The sequence below is a fragment of the Callorhinus ursinus genome, unplaced genomic scaffold (assembly GCF_003265705.2).
Source record: "Callorhinus ursinus isolate GAN/ISIS: 27379988/994484 unplaced genomic scaffold, GSC_fseal_2.0 scaffold1, whole genome shotgun sequence".
Classification (NCBI taxonomy): Eukaryota; Metazoa; Chordata; class Mammalia; order Carnivora; family Otariidae; genus Callorhinus; species Callorhinus ursinus.
Window position 1 is genome coordinate 109,635,763 of NW_027397063.1, and position 17,289 is coordinate 109,653,051.

The window sequence follows — 17,289 nt, forward strand, 5'->3', positions numbered from 1 at the left end:
AACATTAAAAAGACCCATACACAGGACAAAATTTAATATTAATAATTTTCACTGCTTCTTCAAGAACATTCTTAAGTGAAACTAGCATTTCTTTACCTTACTGTGCCAAGTAAGGAAGAATACAATGACTACTAATACATTTTGACAACACTAGCTTGATTCATATTAGATGCCAACAGTTTACCCATCAATTGCCTTTGCAAATGTCAACATGATGAAAAAGGCAAATGTCTTTGTCTTATTATAAAATAGCTGAACTCACAAAATCCGTGAAAAATTCTCAGTAACCCCCAAGGGTCTGAAAACCATACTTTGAGCACTGCTATAATAACATGTAATGTTTATTGAAGAATTATTCAAAATGTCAAAAAGCTTTAAACTACAAGTATATGCCCATCAACAGAGAAATAGCTTTAAAAATCATGTGTACTTTCCCCTATGGGATATTACAACGGCAGCAGAAAGACTATATTAGAGCTCTAACTGCTGACTTGCAGGGATTTCCAACAGGTATATCGTGCAGTGAAAAAATAATGAGTGTGTATAATGCAAATCATAGTCACTGTACAAGTATACACATTTGTATATGTACAGAACTTTATAAGCACAATAAAAAAATAAAGATACACACATACTTGGTTTCTAATATGGTCTGAGGGGGCCAACTTATACAAATAGAACACACACACAAAAAAGCGCATCTAGCAAAAACATTACAGAAAATAGACATACAATACAATAGTATTTATCAAGTAAAATCATAAATACAGGGATACAGAGAAAAATTAAATGTTAAAAAAGACGAGGGCGCCTGAGTGGCTCAGTTGTTAAGCGTCTGCCTTCGGCTCAGGTCATGATCCCAGGGTCCTGGGATCGAGTCCCCCATCGGGCTCCCTGCTTGGCAGGAAGCCTGCTTCTCCCTCTCCCACTCCCACTGCTTGTGTTCCTGCTCTCGCTATCTGTCAAATAAATAAATAAAATATTAAAAAAAAAAATACAAAGACGAGAGTTGCCTGGCTGGCTCAGTCTGTGGAGCATGCACCTCCTGATCTGGGAGGACATGAGTTGGAGCCCCACGTTGGGTATAGAGATTACTTAAATAAATAAATGCTTTAAAAAAAAAAAAAAAGAAAGAAAAAAGACAGATTGCCTTTTATACTCACATGTGCATCTGAAGATCCAGATGAATGAACATCTGATGATCTGGTCTGCAATTATTAAAAAGTCAATATTTAAATGATCTAAAAATGTATTATGCTAACAAAACAAGTATGTCTCAAGTTATACAGACTTAATCTTCCCAAACTTGTAGCAATTTCCCCTTAGCTAATAAAACCAAAGGAAATCTAGGACTTACAAAAAGATTGTGATCCAAAATAAATGTGCAAGTCAATTCTTTAAAATTCAGAATGCATATGTGCCAAAATATGATACAAATGAGAGTAGGATATATTTGAAGCATAAACTTTTTAAACTGTAGACTGGAAACCTAACCACTATTTTTACAACAGCATTTTCCTGCAAAAGCTCTTCCCAAGTCATAAGATACACTGTTTACTGCCACAACAGTGACAAAGCAGCAACTTCTTGCTATACAGCAAAGAAACTTCCCCTCCTTCCTCCAACTACCCAGTCATATAAGAAGCAGATTCTAGTAACAAGAAAATCCACACATAACCCTTAATGTAAAAGATCAAATGCTGCTGCAGAAAGAGTTCAAAAAAAAGAAAATGCTTTTATCAAATCCACTGCTGGCCACCATTTACAACTTGTTTTAAAGGAGGCTGCTTCTAATTCAGCATGCCACTACTGCTGACAGTTGCACAGAAAAAGTTCAGTCTTCAAATAATGGCACTTCCCAACAATGTCAACTGTTAAAATTTCATCTTATTTTTTCTTAATTATCTACAGATCAAATTACATATGGCATACAATATTTTGTTTTTTAACTATGCAGACAAAGAAGCCAAGCTACAAGACTATTAACTAAATTAACATGTGGTATGTCTGAAATTTTTACTTGGGAGTCCCAGAATTTAACTCTGTCATTGAGCTGTTTTTATTTTGCAAGGTATTGGGTAGTGAGATTTTACTTATTTTTATGTGCAGTCAAATGTTAAAAAGTGAAACCAAGAATCTTAACACCACAAATATCTGACCCTAGCTCCGAGTTCTAGATTTCAAATAAAATGCACAAGACATTATATTAATTTTTAAGGATTTGTAAGATATATAAAAGAGCAAATACAGTAAAACTCATGTAAGTCTACACAGTATTGCTTTACTTACCTTCTCTAAACTTAAGGCTAAGAACAGCTGGTCAGATTTTCGCACTGAATCGATTTGTTCCTCTGAACTCCACCATACTGGGCCCTAAGCAAAATAAGCTCAAGACAGCTAAGCACTGAGATACCTTCCATCACTATTCTTTCTAGCCATCCTTTTCTATCTCCAACTTTTACTGTGTCCTTCCTCATTCACTTTCTTCTCCCATCTAACCTTTCTTAAAAGGTAAGATGGTATGGAAGAAGACATTTTTTAATATTTAATTCCCTGAAACACACTCTGAGACACAGTTTGAAATGTGCCCATTTGCACACACTAAGAAATGAGAAAATCCAAGAAAATAACTACTCTTAGAAAACAAAAAAAAAATTCAGTCAAGACGCTGAACAGATTGAAAGAAAAAAAAAATCAACTGCTTGCCAATATACTAGTATTAACCTGTTAGGTAGCAAAAATGATATCCTATTTACAATAGTCACAAGAAGTATAAAACATCTAGAAGCCAACAACAGAAATGTACACAACCCAGGTGAAGAAAACACAAACTTTACAGAAGGATTCAGTTATTCAAGTCACCTTTTGAAAAGACTCATCATATGCCTGGATTGGAAAACCCATTATTAAGACAATGTCAATTATACCCAAATTTATTTACATATTTAGTGCAATTTCATTCAACAGCTCTATACCCCAAAGGAAAATCTTTGCAAGGGGGCACAGGGGTTGCCAAAAATAATTCGAAAGTTCACCCAGAAGAATAAGCATGCAAGAGCAGCTAAGACAGTGCTACCCTTTTTTTCTTTAATCTTCTATGCCACCAAATCCAAATCATCATTTCTAGGATTTAAAAATAACAGCAACAGCTTACGAAGGTGCATCAGCTGATTTCAATTAACCTAAGATAAGATGGCACTGGTTACATCTACTGCAAACCAGACATATTCCACCGATGTGCAGCTATAACTACACAGTGTTCAGAACGGAACTTCTTTAAGCTTGAGAGACACAAACAGTAGTAATAAGATTTTTTAAATAACCAACTTCTAAAGCTAGTGGTCCAAGTAAACAGTAAATGTAATGCTACTTCAGAAGCTGAACCTCTCCCTCTTCCTAACCTAGACCTGACTGTATTATTTGTCTTAGGTTTGGTTTTTATGGTTTTTTTAACTGAAGAACAACAAATTAATGATGCTTACAGATCTTCTGAAGTCTAGAGCACAATTCTTCATCTATATGAAAACACCAAAAAGCAAAATGAGTGGACAGAATTAAAGGAAGCTTAAGACAATAAAGAAGCAGACACAACTGGGCGCCTGGGTGGCTCAGTTTGTTAAGCGACTTCCTTCAGCTCAGGTCATGATCCCGGAGTCCCAGGATCGAGTCCCCCATCGGGCTCCCTGCTCAACAGGGAGTCTGCTTCTCCCTCTGACCCTCCCCCCTCTCATGTGCTCTCTCTCTCACTCTCTCTCTCAAATAAATAAATAAAATCTTTAAAAAAAAAAAAGCAGACACAAGACAAATTTATCTCAGGATAGAGAAAGCAGACAGCATAGATGTGGTGAAGGATGGCAAGAAAATCCAAAAGAAAAAAGGATCATTCTTATGACTGTTAAGGAGATAAAGGCTAAGCCAACTACACTATGGCCCTATATGTTGGTGGCTGAGAATAAAAACTTTTCTCAAGTTAGCAACCTGGCCACAGGAACATTCATTCCTCCAACACCACCATTTTGTGTCATCAGCTTTCCCTTCCCATTACTGACTCCTAAAATGTCTTTCTCCTCTTGTCCTCTAAAGCATCAGCTTACATCTCCACAAGTTTAACAATCTCTCCCATAGGAAGCGTATCAACACCTTATTGTACTGAGATGACTTCTAATTCTTTATTTTCAACCTTAGTCCCTCTCCTGGGCTCCATTCTGTTCTCAAACTACCTCCTGGACATCTTCATCCGAATGTCTGCAAGCTCCTCAAACTCAATATATTTAAAATTCCTTCCAAACTAGTTTCTCCTATTGACCTTATTTCTGACAATGGATTGTATCTCTCAATCACTCATAATATGGAAGTAGTAAAATGTTTTAAGAGCACAGATTCTGGAATCAGACTTCCTGGTTTTAGGACTTAACAGTTTTGTAACCTTGGCCCTAGCTCCTTTCCTCTGTAAAGCTGAATAGCACCCTGCCTCGTACGATTATTTTGAAAGGCAAAAACAGGTAAAGCACTTAGAACAGTGTCTAGCAAATAATAACTGCTCAGTAAGTGTTAGCCAGCAACAAGCATTATAACAGGATCATCCTGGACTCCTTTATCCCCTCATAACCACATGAGTCAAATTCTGCTCATCCCGCCTCTAATCACAGCTCTTCAATGGGGACTCTTCCTTTCTAAAGACACAATGGTGGTCCAGATCTTCCCTTAATTCAACCATTTACTGGTACTATGCCTTACCTCAGAGATATAAGATATAAAGTAAAATAAAGCTAATAAAAGAGTCAAGTAAAACAATGGCCACTAGAGCAGAGGGGGCAGGCAAATCTTATTGGGAGTGGGGAAGTTAAGAAAGCTTCCCAAAGAAGATCTGAGGTGAGATTTCTGCAACAATCCTCAATATTTATCAGGAGCACTGCAATAATCTTCCAACTGGTCCTCCTCACTCCCAAATTCTTCCTAAAGTGTGCCCCAAGAATTCTTTCCTAAAGGATTTTCCTGCCTCAAATTTTCCACAGCTAATTTTACTCCGTAGCATTCAAAATCTCCACAATTTATCTCAAACTTATCTTTCCATCTCAGCAACTTTTATTCCCTATGGCAGTGCTCTATGCACTGACTAAACGAGTTCACTTACCAATCCATTTCCCAGATTTATTTTTCTTTAAAAATCTCTTTTTATATCCCTATCTCTATCCTTCAAACCTCTGCTCATTGTTCAGAAGAACTCAAATTCCTCTATTCTTTAAGCCTTCTCCTTCCCACCCTCCATTTAACCAGCTGTCACTTCTTTCTAAACTTTTAGATACCTCTACTTTGTACTATTATGTGTTGACTTTTCTTCACTAGACAGCACACTGCCCAGTTTGTATAGTCTCATTTAATGTTTTCTTCCTCAAAGTCAAGCACAAGATCTGCCAAGTGACGGAGCCTCAATATACTTGTTGACTTAACCTACTGGAACAAGTACCTACCCAACAAAATTAAGTTACACTCCACTGTCAACATACTTTGCTGTCCACACACTAACAAGTAGCAGCTACCTACCTTAATACCACTCTCCAAAGCAAACCAAGGGCCACCTCTCGAAAAAAACGCTATAGAACACTAAGCCATGTACTATGTAAGATAAAGTTAAAAAAAAAACCTGAAATGATCTTGAAAGTTACATTCCAAACACTACCAATACATGAAAAGTTGTAAGTACATTTTGAATATCCTGTAGTTAATCTAAACTAAAGAAAGTCTAGTGAAAAAATTTAACTCCTGAAGAGACAGCTAATAGTACCAAATAGCCCTGAGTACTACTGGCAAATGCATTTTGCTTTTTGAAAATTTATTTCAGCACAATATCTAACACATGGCTGGTTTGCAATAAAATATTAAAACTACTTAAAAACAGTATAAGAGGCAAGTTATTTGTAATATTAATATTTTCAAGTTTAATATCCTGTAGCCAAGTTTTTATTATTTAAAAAAAATGATGATCTTTGTGAAAAAGTAGTAGAGAGGCAGCAGCCTTCAACTTGCACACCAAATGAACCCTTCTTTCATATGCCACTAAGGCAAATGAGAATGTTCCATAGGTTTAGTTTCCAGGAAGAAAAAAGCTTCAGGAATAAAATCAAAAAATAAAAACTGGACTTTCAGAAAACAATCAATCTAATAAGATGGGAATTTTTAAAAACCATATCAAGAGTCATATTCAAGAACCACTGCTGCAAATACTCAAGTTTCTAAAAGAGTACCAATCAAGAAAACAGAAGTTCATAATTTCACTCTCCATCCACCCATAAAACTATCCACTTATATTTTCAGATAAAGTTACAATCATACCATAACAAACTTTCACTCTAAACTAAAAGTAGCAAACCATGAAGAACCTAATTTTCAAGATTTGTGTTTCATTTAGAGTATTTTACCATATTTAAATCTTACATATCTTCAGGTACCATCAAAAGAATGTACACAAGCAGTAATAAATACCTAAGGATCACAAGCTTTGAATGTATCCTCATTTTACTTATTTCTTAGAAATGAAATACTTTTGTTAATCAGCAATCAAAACAGTTCCTTAACCAATTCAGCACTAAATGCCCAAGGAAGCCCAGCTTTATTTTTAATTTATTTATTTTTCTTGAAGTACAACTGACATACAAAATTATATTAGTTTCAGGTATACAACATAATGATTTAGATTTGTATACATCACGAAATGATCACCACAGTAAGCCCAGTTAACATATTTCACCATGCAGAAATTTTTTTCTTGTGATGAGAGCTTTCAAGATCAACTCTCATAGCAATTTTCAAATATGCAATACAGTATTATTAACTATAGTCACCATGCTGTACATTACATTCCCTTGTACATTTTTAAATTAACATTTTTTCCTCAATGTGTAGAAATATGATTAACAAGCATCCCAACCTATATCAATGGGAATTTAACTACCAAAGAATGAGCAAGAAACAAAAGAATCTGTTCATTCCATCTGTATTGCAAAATGGGTCACTCATCTGATCTCCCAGAGGAAAGAAAATCAAACCACAGAGATCAAAGGCTAGAAATTCCAAATACTGTAGTATTAGCCAAAAAGATCTGATACTCTCTCCAATAAAGTCTGGACTTGTGTGAGAAATAGAAAGCAGCAATGTGGGCAGTCATTATAAGATAGCTGACAACTCAGATTCTAAACCTTAGGATTTGAATTATCCAACATTTTGAAAAGTAAGTACTTTTTAATTCCTCTAGGAAGAAAAAGGAGAGGGAAAAAGGAACTAAGATTTATTATGTACTTTATAAACATTAATTAATTTAATCCTTACATCAATCCTGTAAAGAAAAGAGATTACATCCATATTACAAATGAGAAAACTGAAGCTCGAGAGTTTAAGCAATTTGCCTTATTATCACAAATATAAGCAATTACCAATTCAGGATTTGAATCCAAATGTCTTTTGCTTGTTATCAAAATCCATAATCTTTAACTGCATCATGCAGTCCCCCATATTAATGAAGAAAATCACATCAATTATCACTGGAGTCCTGAGATACTCTCCTTTTACAGACATCAGCAAGGAATCTCTTAATAGCATGAACTCATGATAATCTAAAGCAATATATAAACTGAAAAGATTACTGGAAGATCCAACAATTTACTTATAGGAACAGCCACACACAACCATAAGAAATATATTTTAGAAGGAAGCCTGAACATATACATTAAAATATTTTCAATGTATCCAAGGCGTCAAGTAGGAGATACTTTTAAAATATTACTTTGAAAGAAACTAAAATTGTGAAGCTTATACGCGAATTATTATGGGTGTAGTAGCTTTAGCAATAGCTCCCTAACAGCAGCAAGCAGGGCTGTTTTTGTGAATCTGTTGAGGAAGTGGCCTGAGTGATGTACCCAACTATTCCGCTCCACACCGACGTGAAACGTACTGGGGAGTGAAGAAACTAACAAGGAGTAAAAGTAGAATGTAAAACAGACAAAACTGGCCCTCTACCATAGTTTCTACAAAATTAAAGGATGAGGGGTAAAGACATTACTAATTACAAACTATGAATATCATTCACAAAATGTCATAAAGATTATGATCTGACACTGATAAAGCAAGTACAAAATGGGTTGTTTCTCAGAACAAACTAAACGCAGGGCTCTCCCAGTCCACCGTAAACTTAACTTCCTAATAACCGATTTATAATCGTACACGCTCCGCAAGATGTAACAGTCCCTGGAACTTTTAAGTGTTTCACAGCTTCTTGCATTAGCATCAAAAAGCTTAATAACTACTTTGGGCAGTACCTATTACTTTTAATATCGTGTTCGAGAAACTCAAAAGTAAAAAATGATTAAATGACCGGCCCAAGATGGCAACAAAGACCTGATGCTAACCACCACCTAACTACTGTTAAACTACTTCTACAGCTCAATGGTTTCACAATAGTTACACACGGTACCCTGTTAGCTCAGAATCTATTTAACAATCTTGAGTGGCTGCCAAGTCTTTGGAAATTCTCTTTTCGGTGGAACACACAACATGGAGATGAAGGAGACCCCGAGTCCTTGAAAACGCACCCTCAAAAAAAAGTGCTCATTTTATACTTCCTCTTAAGTGAGATAAGACCACGTGTAGAGCGTAGCATTAACCTTGGCGATGCAGCTCTGCAAAGGAGAGCTGCTCCCGCCTCTGCACTTCCCACCCCGCGTCCCTCCACCATTGGTCCTCCCCTCACAACTTGCAGCCCTAGATGTTATTTATTCCCTGGAGGGCAAGAGGGAAACTGAGGGAGACTGGAAGCGTGTGAGATCTAAAACTAAAGAATCAAAGAAAGAGAGGCAAACAAGCACCGGGAAGCGATTCCCGCCTCTCCCAGGTGCTGTCCGGCGGCCTCAAGAGATCAACAGGAATACAGGGGCGCGTTTTCACGGCTTCAAACCTCAATCTAAATCCCTGACTTCACTCCAATGCCAAAGGTAGGCCGAACTACTCACGCCACCCACCCTGGGCCCGCCAGTCTCGAGCCGAATCCAGGCTGGGACTATGGGGAGACACCAGGCCTCTCAACCTGCGCACCACAGTGCGTCGGGGCCCAGGCCTACAGTCGTGACCAGAACATGGAATCCCACCCCGATCTCCTCCCGCTGGCCAGAAGCGTCTGTAGGCCCCAGATGACAGTGATAAACTCCCTGACTTATGGAAGTCCTCTAAGAAATTACCTTCGAACTGGCCTTCTGAGATCCGCCTGGCGTTTTGTCCGCCATCTTGAGCTTTGCCCCTCCTTCGGCGGCCGCAGCAGCACGAGCGAGTCAAGCACCGAAAGAGTGGATTTCAGCGGAGCCCGCCAGAGGCGCCTGCAAGACTGAATAGTCGACTGCCGAGATAGGGAATTGGGGCGGGGCTGTACCACGTGACTTCCGGTGGCAGTAATTTCCTCGGCCCAGAGCACTCCGCTGGGTTTTCATGGGTCTTTCGGTTGCCTGTCGTACTTGTGGGTCCGGAAATTTGGAGAATCTCCTTGTCCTGACTTCCAGGGCCGGCTGATATTTCACTTTTCTCCCAGCGCCCGCCCTTGATAGGTGCGAGCCAGTTGAATTTGCTGGGTGAGGAGGGAACGGCTCCTTAAAGAAGTTACGGACCGGTCGGCTAGGGAGGTGACTGGAGGTCCCCCGCTCCACGGCCAAAGACGGTGTTTGCACCAACTCCGAAGCTAACACCATAGTGCGAAAGGCAAACGTGCAATTTGCTCAAGTTATTCTCAGAACGGTGCCTGGAGAGTGGAGAAAAGGAGCATTGGACCCAACCTGAGAATCCGGCAATGGAGTTACCCGATAGACTGTTAGGGTATCTACAAACTGGGTATAAGCAGAGAGAGGGAGGATGAGAGAAAATTATAGACAGAGAGTATTCCAAATCTAGCATACATATAAGCTGTGTGTCATTTAAAATTACACTTCATGGTTTAGTGTTTGCATTTTTAATCACATAAATGGAGGGGAGCACCATAAATTTTTCTGTACTTAGTACCTTTTTAATAGGATCTGTATTCAAAGAAAGAAAACTTGGGGTGGCTGGGTGACTCAGTGGGTTAACCGCATCTGGCTCCTGATCTCAGCATATGTCTTAATCTCATGGTTGTGAGTTCAAACCCAGCGTTGGGCTCCACACTGGGCATGAAGACTGCTTTAAAAAAAAAAAAAAAGAGGGAAAACTTGCTTGAGAAAGTTATGCCTGAACTGAGCTGGCAAGGAAAATGGAAAGGGCATTTCAAGTAGAGGGAGTAGTTGAAATAAAAGCCTGGTGACATGAATCAGTACAGCCAGTTGTGTAGTCACCATAAGCAGTCAAGTTTTATTAGAAGAGGCATAGAAAGGGTCGCGACTGGAGAGATGAGTGGGAGCAAGTTCACATAGGGCCCTAGAGTGAGCAGGGTGCTTAGGAGGTAGAATTCTAGTCTGAGATGAAAAGTGGACTTCAACAGGATTAAGTAGAGCTGTGATGTCAGACTTAAAGTTTTAAAAGATTGCTCTCAGGACTGCAGGAAGGGAAGAAGGATTCACCACTTTCTCTCCCTAATTAATTTATTCATTTTTGAGCCCCGTTTTTTGTATAAAATCCTGTCTAAAGTGTTGAGAAGTTTACAGAGACGAATAAAAATCACTGTCTTCCTATGATTTAAAACTTAATGAAGAATGGGGGGAGAAAACAGAATTAAACTGATGCTGCAAGGAGAGACCAAAGTGGTGGGAACCCTGAAAGAAGTAATTCTGAGAGTAAGGGTTGGGTAAAGAGATGGGGAGGTTTCACAGAGAAGGGAGCATTTAAGCCAACTCTGAAGAAGTAAAATTTTGTCTGCTGGTTGGTGTTGGGGGGAGACAGAAGGGAGGCTGGGGTGGCCATGAGGGAGTACTTATTAGAGGATCTGACCCATGCAGGCCCTCAGTAAAGGTTAGCAGTCAGTCGTATGTGCCTGGCACTGAGGAATCAACAGGTTAGGGCTTCTGTTCTGTGTGAGCAGATGGGGATGGATGAACAGACAAACAAGCAAACGAGATGATCAGAAAGTGACAAGTGCTATACATTGAAATTATATTGGAATGATGCTTTGCAATCTCCAGTCCAATTGAATTTATTTCCAGTCTCAGGTTTTGTCACACTTTTTCAATTCCGGGCTTCTCCTACCCTCATCCTGATCTCTAATTGAAAAGGGAATCAATTTTACGCTCTTACTGAAGATATCACTTCCTCCAGGAAGCCTTACAGACCTCCCTCCCCCACAAAGCCTAAGATAGAGACTCTGCTTCTGTTTCCATAGGAACCTAATACTTTCCCACTCAAAATGTTCATCAAACTAGACCTTAATCGTTTACAATCGGGTTAGAAAGTGAAATCATCAACTGAGATGAAGGAAGAAGGAGTTGGACTGGCTGTGCTAGTCATGTTCTGGCAGTGCTGCAGGCTGATTGTCTATAAAAGTGAAAAAAAATGCATGTTTTTTATTCAAATCCCCAAAGTTCTACTTCTCACAAAAATAATTTTTGCCAAATGTTTACCCCTAAAGAGCTAGAAATAAAGGAACACAGACTTCCTTCTCTTCTTTTTCATCAGTAAAGTCCCAACAAAAGCCAGACAAATGTGACCTGACAATAAGTAATACATAGGCCTTTATTAAGGCCTAATTAAGTACACTTTAAAAAACTCACAATCACTTTAAAAAACTCACAGTCACAAACAAAGTTCTCCTCAACACATATATGTCATAAGATCTTGGCCCTGTTACCCAAACCACAAATTAAGGAGGATGACATAGCATGAATCATCCAGATGGAATATTACAGAATCTGAAATTTTTAATTAGATTCACAATTAGTATTGCCGAGGGACTACACATAAATAGTAAGTAAATCTTACAATTTACTACAATTAGGATTACTTTTTTATGATCACACTAAAACCATGCTCTTTGTCTCCTCGTAATGTGTTGGTTCTCTAGTCCCTGTCATCTGTTTTAAAGGGCTCTCCCGGCAGCTCTGTTCAACAGAGATTGCAAAGTAGTGCCAGATGCAATCCACAAAGGTGTTTTGTTTGGTTCAACCGGGGAGGTTTTTGTTCTTTGAAATTTGAGCTAGCATTTTTAAATTGGGAGATTTTATGTTTTTATACTCCATGTTTCCAGCATTTCTTGAAAAATGGGAAAGTCTATGGGACACCCGGGTGGCTCAGTTGGTTAAGCGTCTGCCTTTTGCTCATGTCACGGTCCCAGGGTCCGGAAATCAAGTCCCGCATAGGGCTCCCTGCTCAGGGGGGAGGCTGCTTCTCTCTCTCCCTCTGCTGTTCCTCCTGCTTGTGCTCTCTCTCTCTCTCTCTCTCTCTCTCTGAAATAAATAAAATCTTTTAAAAAAGGAAAGGAAGGAAGGAGAGAGAGAAAGAAAGAAAAGAAAAAAAAAGAAAAAGAAGAAAGAAAGAAAGAAAAAGGAAGGAAGGAAGGAAGAAAGAAAAGAAAAGAAAAGAAGAAAAAAAGAAAAGAAAAAAGAAAACAAAGAAAAGAAAAATGGGAAAGTCTGGCAACAACTCAGTGGAGGTAAGCCACAGCGACCTCTTGGGAGGGGAGCTGTGCATTCCAGTTCACCAGACCTTCACCACACACGATGGACAAATGCCCCACACCTGGTCTGCTTGTAGGCATTTGAGTTTTCTACTTCTCGGGTACAATTTAAGTCTTACTAGTGGTCATGAACAAAACATTCAACAATCAGTCCCCCAACACCAATGAGAACGACTTATCCGTCAGGCACAAAAGGCTCAGCGCCTAAGACCCACAATACTCTTAGGGACCTCCCAAATGTTAAATTTCTTTAAAAACGAGAGGGGGAGGGGCGCCTGGGTGGCTCAGTCATTAAGCATCTGCCTTCGACTCAGGTTATGATCCCAGTGTCCTGGGATCGAGCCCCGCATCAGGCTCCCTGCTCTGCATTGAGCCTGCTTCTCCCTCTCCCACTCCCTCTGCTTTTGTTCCCTCTCTCGCTGTCTCTCAAATAAATAAAAATTTAAAAAAAAAAAAATGAGAGGGGGAAAGAAGGTGGATTGGAGGGGCTGAAACAAAGCATTTAAACAATATACACAATAAGAGAGACCTTACAAAGGATTGCCCCAAAGCTAAGATCTCCTGTAGTGTGCCAATGGACTGTTCCTACTTGGTGGCCCTTAAATTCTACAGAATTTTTTAAGCAGCTTCTTCCTGCTCTCGCGACTTCACGATAGAGCCTGGTGAAAGCACAATCCCATCCATTTGTTTATTTGGCAGTTAATGAATTAATAGCATGTGCCAGTGATAAAGGATAGTTGGAAGGAAGACAGGCATGGACAAGGGGCCCTAAGAAGAAAACACCCTTAAAAGGATTTTACACCACCCTGGAAGGAGCCCTCCACCCTTTCCCATGTGATAGATAGATGACAGGAACCTGATTGGATGACAGGCGCAGGGAGGGTTAATCAGATTAAAACAGCCCACCAACAAGCTCATAAAAACCCCTAGACTTAGAAACTCCCGTGGCAACCAGCTCGGGTCCCCTCCCTCCTTGGGAGCTTTGTACTATCACTTTGCTGTCACTCAGTAAACCTTGCTTTGCTGCCCACCACTCTGTCTGATCTACTACTTCATTCTTCAAAGCAGCGTGACCAACAACCATGGGCACTGACTGAGAAAAAATCCTATAACACCCGGGCTCTGAAAAAAAGAAGATAAAGAGGGAGAGAGAGCTAAAAATCAGATTTAGCTCTTCTGCTAAGAGAAATCCCAGCTGCTTCTAGGAATAGTCAGGGAACAGCCTTCAAGGAGGGTGTAATCTGTGTGAAATTAAAGATTCTTTCTGATAAACTTGACTGCCTGTCCACCCCAAAATGCTAGCCTGACAAGATTTCAGTGGCAATAGCAGTTTCTCCCTTTTCTCCCCTCCCCCACCAAAAAATTATTACCCGACTTACTTACTGATAATATCTAGAATTCCTTTGATAATAGTAATTAGCAGAGGCTTTTTTTTTTTTTAACTAAAAATGCCTGGGAAATAAAAGATATCTTAAAGTGGTGTCAACAAGCATATAGCCCAAGAATGGGCTGGTGACATGTTGAAGATAATAAAAATTGCTATTTTAGCTATGATCCTGGTGAGAATATTACCATGAGCATGCTACCATGAAGTAATTATTTTATCAATGAGATAAAACCTAAGATGGTCTAGATGGGGTATTCTGGAAATGGTGTTCCTAAGTGAGTGTGTGTGTAGGTGTATGCATGTGTGTTTGTGGCAAAGGTGTACATTCTGAAGGACCCATGGCAAGTCAAGACAACTGGCAAAGGGCAACATCTCCTAGGGAGCCCTCACTGGCCATGACCTGGCAGTCCAAAGGTGGACTTGGCTTAGATCACCGAAAGATCAGGCCTCAACTTGTGACCTGCCTTCTGCCAGTGGGGAGCCTGTATATCCCCATGAAGACTGAAATTCTTAAGACAAGACCAAGTAATATAAAGGCTAGGTGAAGAATAAACTTATGAAGAGAAAATGAAACAACTTCTTCCCTTATCAATTTCACTCGGTTGCCAATAACAGAAGTCCAAGTGTAGTGGTCTTAAACACATGAGGCGTGTACCTGGGTGGCTCAGTTGGTTGAACGTCTGCCTTTGGCTCAGTTGGTAATCCCAGGGCCCTGGGATGGAGTCCCACATCAGGCTCCCTGCTCCTCAGGGAGTCTGCTTCTCCTCTGCCCCTTCCCCCACTCATTCTCTCATTCTCCCTCTCTCTTTCTCTCTCAAATAAGTAAATAAAATCTTTAAAAAAAAATTAAACACTTAAGGCTTTATTTTGACGTTGTTATGGTAAGTCTATCAAAAAATATAATATACCAAAAAAATATATATAATATACCATTCTTCTTTTTCAAGTTTTGTTCTGTTGACTTTGCCTATGTCTTATTTTATTTATTTATTTATTTATTTATTTATTTATTTAAAGATTTTATTTATTATTTGACAGAGAGACACAGCGAGAGAGGGAACACAAGCAGGGGGAGTGGGAGAGGGAGAAGCAGGCTTCCTGCCGAGCAGAGAGCCCGATGTGGGGCTCGATCCCAGGACACCAGGATCATGACCTGAGCCGAAGGCAGACACCCAACAACTGAGCCACTCAGGCGCCCCTTGCCTATGTCTTATTTTATTCTTATTTATTTTATCTTTTCTGTTGTTACTGCAAATAGATTGTTTTTACATTATTTATATATGTCCTAAGTAATTGTTTATATGTTGATTACTATACCTTAATGTTGTGTCCAGCCACTTTGCTGAATTCCTTTATTATTTGTATAATTTTTCCATTTTTTCCTCTTAGTCTTTCAGGTATACAGTCATATCATTTGCAAGTAATTGCAAATTTCCCTCCTCCTGTCCCTTTCCCCGCCCCATCTTTTGTTTTTCTCTTGCGCAGTAACAGCCAGACCTCCAGAATAACATTAAGTAATAGTGGTACTAATGGATATCCTTGTCTTGTTCCTGACTTTAATAAGAATGCTTTTAGTGTTCTTATCAGGATAAGGCTGACTTTTGGGTTGTGAGTTGAATTTTTATTTTTTAGCTAACCATGGAACTGAAAATACATAATTTTAAATTCTCGTAGAAAAGTCGGGGACTCTGAGGATATGCCAAAGAATGCCGATGGTCAGACAAGATGGTTAGAGAAACACTTACATGTTAAGAAGAACCAGGACATCGGGGCCCCTGGGTGGCTCAGTCGTTAAGCGTCTGCCTTCGGCTTGAGAAAAACCAGGACATCTCAATGACTTGGGAAAATAAAGGAACACAGTAAAAATGTCCTGCTCTCTGCACCAAGGAGAATGGGAAGTGGGGAGGGCAAATGAGAGGGAGGACATGTAGAAATCTATGTTAGCTTCCTGTTGCTGACATTACAAATTACCACAAAGTTAGTGGCTTATAGCGACACAGATGTATTATTTCACAGTTCTGGAGGTTGGAGTCTCAAATGTGCCAGCAGGCCTGTGTTCATTTGGGGGCTCCAGAGCAGAATCCTTTTCCTTGCTTTTTCTAGAGTTCACCTACATTCCCTGATTCACGGCCCCTTCCCCATCTTCAAAGTTGGCAGCATAGCATCTTCTCTCCTCTCTTACCTCCTTACATCTTCTCTCTGACTCTAACTCTACTGCCTCCCTCTGATAAGGCCCCTTGTGGTTACCCTGGGCCCACCATAACAATCCAGGATAATCTCCCCATCTCAAGAGCCTTCACTGACTCCCGTCCACAAGTCTGCTTGCCATGTAAATTAACATATTTGCAGGTTTGGGGGGTTAGGATATGGACATCTTTGGAGGGCTATTGTTCAGTCCCCCACAGGATCTAAAATGAACTTTCTGCTTCTGTGTTTTGTTGCTGGTTGGCAGGCACAGCTTTGATTCCATCAGAAAATTGATATGGGAATGGTTCTAATAAATATGGTGATGCCGAACCAATTGAGTTCTTGAAATTGTTCCTGGGGAATTCAGTGGCTGTGGTTCCAGTGAAGAAGGGATAAGACAGGTCCCTATTGTCAAAGACTTAACAGGGCATAAAGGAGACAAGTGTATCACAACAAGAGTGTCTTAAGTGAAGACAGAAATTTTAGTCTGATTTATTTCCTGCTGTATCCGAAGTGCCTGGAACAGAGTAAGCACCAAGCAGGCACTCGGCAAGTATTTATTAATGAATGAAATCTCTATCAGAGGAGGTTTGGGGGAGCTTAGAAGATTGGCACTGCAGAAGAGGAGAGGGAAGACCTCATGAAAGATGCTGTAGAACTTTTGGGCATGTCTGTCTCAATCCCAAGGCTTCACATCTGGGGCGAACTCCCAGGAGTTAATTAGAAGCTACTCAGAGAGCAGAATGAGAACCTTACAAAACGTTGTCTCATTTTAAGAAAATGCAAATTTTTTCTATTTGGGCAGGCTTACACATCTCCCTTCAGGTACAAATTTTGAAATAATGCAACTCTCCTCTCATTCCCAATGAAAAAACAATTTTCAAGAATCGTGTAATTTGTACACAGGCAGGCTCAATGGGCTGCAAACGTCTTTTACTGTTTGCCACCTGGAGGTGCTGCTGCAGCTGGTAAACAAAAACAAAAACAAACAAAAATTTGTAGGTATCCCAGGAACACACACAGAACCGCTGTGATCATGTTGGTGCTCTTGTCACAGCTTTTGCTACAGTGAAAAGTCTTTCTAGTATCCTGTTGTTGTCCA

General features: G+C 39.7%; 1 protein-coding gene across 3 annotated transcripts in view; it reads right to left on the minus strand.

Annotated features, from left to right (window-relative positions):
• Window positions 1-9,327, minus strand: part of U2SURP (U2 snRNP associated SURP domain containing) — a 55,823-nt gene extending 46,496 nt beyond the window's left edge. For 2 of the 3 annotated variants that reach the window (XM_025881090.2, XM_025881083.2), the window contains exons 1-2: window positions 9,228-9,327; window positions 1,164-1,208 (exon numbers count right to left, since the gene is read on the minus strand). In XM_025881090.2, coding sequence (XP_025736875.1) covers window positions 1,164-1,208; window positions 9,228-9,272 — 90 coding nt within the window. In that variant the 5' untranslated portion in view covers window positions 9,273-9,327. The remainder of the gene's footprint in view (window positions 1-1,163; window positions 1,209-9,227) is intronic. The other variant, XM_073898918.1, reaches the window with a different exon arrangement.
• Between the last annotated feature and the right edge of the window lie 7,962 nt (window positions 9,328-17,289).